This window comes from Protobothrops mucrosquamatus, unplaced genomic scaffold (genome assembly GCF_001527695.2).
Source record: "Protobothrops mucrosquamatus isolate PMUCROS unplaced genomic scaffold, P.Mucros_1.0 scaffold_213, whole genome shotgun sequence".
Lineage (NCBI taxonomy): Eukaryota > Metazoa > Chordata > Lepidosauria > Squamata > Viperidae > Protobothrops > Protobothrops mucrosquamatus.
The window spans coordinates 395407-399363 of record NW_015386289.1 but is presented as its reverse complement, the minus strand read 5'-3'; the positions used below and the strand labels follow the sequence as shown (position 1 = coordinate 399363).

General features: G+C 39.9%; 1 protein-coding gene across 1 annotated transcript in view; it reads left to right on the top strand.

The window, feature by feature from the left end:
• SEMA5A (semaphorin 5A) overlaps positions 1–3957 on the top strand; it is a 108615-nt gene that overhangs the window by 75519 nt on the left and 29139 nt on the right. Inside the window, exon 14 of the mRNA XM_015827076.1 lies at positions 2273–2420. Coding sequence (XP_015682562.1) covers positions 2273–2420 — 148 coding nt within the window. The remainder of the gene's footprint in view (positions 1–2272; positions 2421–3957) is intronic.

The window sequence follows — 3957 nt, the reverse complement described above, 5'->3', positions numbered from 1 at the left end:
ATTTCTGTTGAGGATTGGCAGCGGGGGTGGGGTGGGGGGTGTTTGGTTTTTATTCCCCCCGTCTGCTGGGTGGTTGCAGCAGGTTTTGGTCACTTCACATGACCCTGGGACACTGTGACCGTCATAAATATGAATCAGTTGCCAAGCATCTGAATGTAAATCACAAGACCCTGGAGATGCTGCAACATTCCAGCTGATCCTGGCGCTTCTTCTGGGCTCAGCAGAAGCACCAGGATCAGTGCTGCTTTCCAGCTGATTGGTGCTTCTTCAGGGCTCAGCAAAAGCACTAGGATCAGTGCCAAGCTCCAGCTGGAGCCTGGTGCTGATACTGGCGCTTCCGCTGAGCCCTGACAGCCCTGCAGCTCCAGCCATCTCTCGCTCAGGCTTGTGCGGTGTTGCCACCGGTTCAGCTCATTCCCCTCCCTCACTACCACTTTTCTAGGATGGTCGCGTACCACCTGCCAGATGCCAATGTACCACAGGTGGTACCCGTACCACAGGTTGAAAAGCCCTGGTTTAGAGGCCCAGTCCAGAGTTCCATAAATGATTGAATACAGTCAGAGGTGGTTTCTCCAGAGGTGGCTCAATTCTACTTTTTGCCTAAATTAGGAGTTAGAAAGATGCATATATTTTTTTTAACATGGGAAGATTACAAGCCTACTGATATCACTTTTTCCAGCAGAATGAAAATATGTTTGCAGAAAAGGGGAGCTTTGCAAGATTGTGAAGCATGTCAATTTTCATAAAAGCTATTGTTTCTCTAACTTTGTTATGGGGCAGAATGTGATCAAAGTTTGTAGTAAGTAGTCTTGCAGTGGGTAAGAAAGAAGAAAGAGTTTCTGAAAGCACTAGTGATGTCTCTTCTCGAATATGATGGAACTGATAGCTGGTTTCAGGTGGAAATAACCATTGAGTTATTTTTTCTATTCAAAAAATCATTTGGCTAGGTCAGCTGGCTGGCAGAGTTCACACAATACCATACATAACTGAAAAACTGGGCAGATTGAGCTGGAAGAAATAACAGAACTCAGGATCTCTTTATCTTTCCATGATATTGGAGAAGTCAATGTTTATCTGAATACAAAGGTCACTCTGATGGGATGGCAGACAAAATCTAGTATTCCCACCCCATGCCATTTTACATTAGTAGTAATTCTTTCTAGATGTGGCTGCTATGGTATCACTGTTCGTATAGTATTTTGGAGTTCCAAAGAACCAAGTGATGTTGTCAATGTCCAAAATCAAGATGGAACACATTATGACCCATTCTGTGTAAATAAAAATCTGTTCTAGATTTTCTTTTCAACCTCATCATCAGGATTTGGTCAAATCTGGTTACATCTGTATGTATAGTCATATATTATGTTAAATATTTGCATTTTCTTCTTGTTAAATTAGGTAGTTAAATGTTAGTATCACAATTGTTGAGGTCCTTTTATTATGCAGCTTCTGGTCTATCTCAGATCTATAAAAGTGAGTAAGCAGATCTAATTTTTGGAGGAATGCTGTATGGATAATATATAAATGATCCATGTTACCTGTTGTCTCTAATCGATTGATCTTTAGAGGTCAGTCCTCAGTGTGTAAAGGTTCATGCATATCCGTAGTTTGGGCCTTATTTTTGTTTCTTTATGCATGTATAAGATGGTGAAGAAACTTTGCACATTCGTTTTTTTTCAAAAAACAAAAAAGGAGTAGATTAGGTTGTCCTACCTATAATGTTCCTTTATTTGCTCCTCCCCTTCTCTGCTCTCCTAGTTGCAGCAGATTTCACTGAGCTAGCTTCATTACCCACCATGCAGCAGCTGCCCATGTTCTTTGAGTACCTGGTTGAGCAGAGTTGTGTTAGCTTTTCTGCTCCAAACAGCTATTTCACAATCACAATGGAGAAGCCTCTTGATCGCTCAGTCATAACGTAAGCCTATCACAAACAGCTTGTGGCAATCTCTTGATCGCACTACTGAATGCTAGTACTGTCCTGCAGGCTGCTGGCTTAATGGTCCTAACATACTGTAAATAATTTTCAAGGGGGAGAAAAGGAAAGAAGAGAGAACATCTGGGGGAAAAATAGAAAATCTAAATAATGATGTGAATATCAAATCATGTTTTTATTTTGCATCCAAGGCAAAATTATCTGATTCAAGCTCAAAAGGAGATGTTTATAATTGAATTTTCTTTCATTTCTAGACATGTGTCATATATTGATAAATCATATTAATGCAACAACACATTAAAGACCCCATTACATCTGATCTTGTTTTCCTTCTTACAGGTATTGTAATGAGCATTTGTTGTGTTCTCCGCATGTCTTCTGGACTGGCTGGGGTGTATGGGAACGATGTACAGCTCAGTGTGGAGGAGGCATTCAGGCTCGCCACCGAACTTGCGAAAATGGTCCAGATTGTCCGGGTTGCAGTGTTGTGAGTATTATCTGCATTTTGTTGTTTGCTTTTATATTTGTAGGACTTTGTGAGTCCTAAATTTGTGAGTCAAGAAGGTGATGTTGTATGACCCAGAGAAGAATTCAGAAATGCACTAATTCATCAGTAGACAACAAATATTATCATTTTTAGAACTGTGCATGCTTCGGATATTACCTCCAAATGAGGCTGTGGAGCACATGGGAACATGAATTCAGTACCTCAGAAAGTGGCTGCTCCATGTTTGCACACACTGTAGAAGTTTGTGCTTAAGGTTCTGTAGGCTGCTCCATGTTTGTACATTGTAGGATGGAAGTTTGTGCTTAAGGTTCTATAGGCTGCTCTATGTTTGCACACTGTAGCATGAAAGTTTGTACGCCTGGTATTCTGTTGCCAAATTCTCCTTCCTGCACGATGGTGGAAGAGTGCCCTGATGCCAGCTGGGAATCCATTCCAATCCCTGGTGATTTTTTTTTTTTTTTGGTTGTTCCAGTATTTCAGAGTTGTCTTTAATATTAATTGTATCGTTTTGCTCGGTTCTGCTGCTGTGGTGATGTGGGCTATATTCTCATTTATGGATGTCTATCTTATTGTTTGATATTTTAACTGAGCAAAACCAGAAGTGTCCTAAATAAATAAAATCTATTTATATTCCGTTCACACAAACTAAAGTTAAGAGCATTCTCATTTCACTTTACCTTTCAATGACCTCTGTATTGTAGACTTCCAGAGGAGGATTATTTTAATCTCCCTTAGTGAACCTTTAAATTTGAGTGGTAAATAAAAGGTCAGAGCAGTCCTATCATAACATAACAGATCAAAGCAAGTTTTCTCTTGTGATTTTTACTGAGGGGAGTGATTTGGCATTAACCCATGAGAAGTCAACCATCACACGTATTATGTAGGAGAAATGTGTTTCATTTTAGCTGCTGTAATTACGGCTCTCATTTGATTCAGTCATAAAGCCTGTTTGTGCTAACTGTATACATAGAGTGAAAAATTAAATACTGTGAAATGAGCAACTAACCTGAGGACCTAAAATGAGGCTATTTAATGATGAACATCAGTATTGCAGAAACCATGCATTTTTCAGTAGAGGAGGAATCCAGAATCTACAACATCATGTTTTTAACTAATCAGAGATAGCTAGTTTAAAAGCTATGCCTTGCATGCCCATACTATATATTTAAGGACTGAATTCCCCCTAGCCTCTTTCTCTTGCTATGGCACTGCTGGGGTATCTGCCATTCTTAATCCAGCACAGAAACCAGAAAGAGATTCTAAACATGTTATGACTGCACTGAGGAAGGGAACAGTTAGGTGGGAGTTTAGTTTCATCAATTCATGAGACGATACAGTTCTGCTTGCTAGTAAGCATGAAGACCTTCAGCTCCTCATCAACAGAGTCACAGAAATATCTGAAAAATATGGCTTGAAGCTTAACACCTCAAAAACCAAGATCATGGTCGTCAGCAAACAACCCGTTAATTTACCACCAATAAATTCAGAAAGAATACCATTAGAAAAAGTTGAAAGG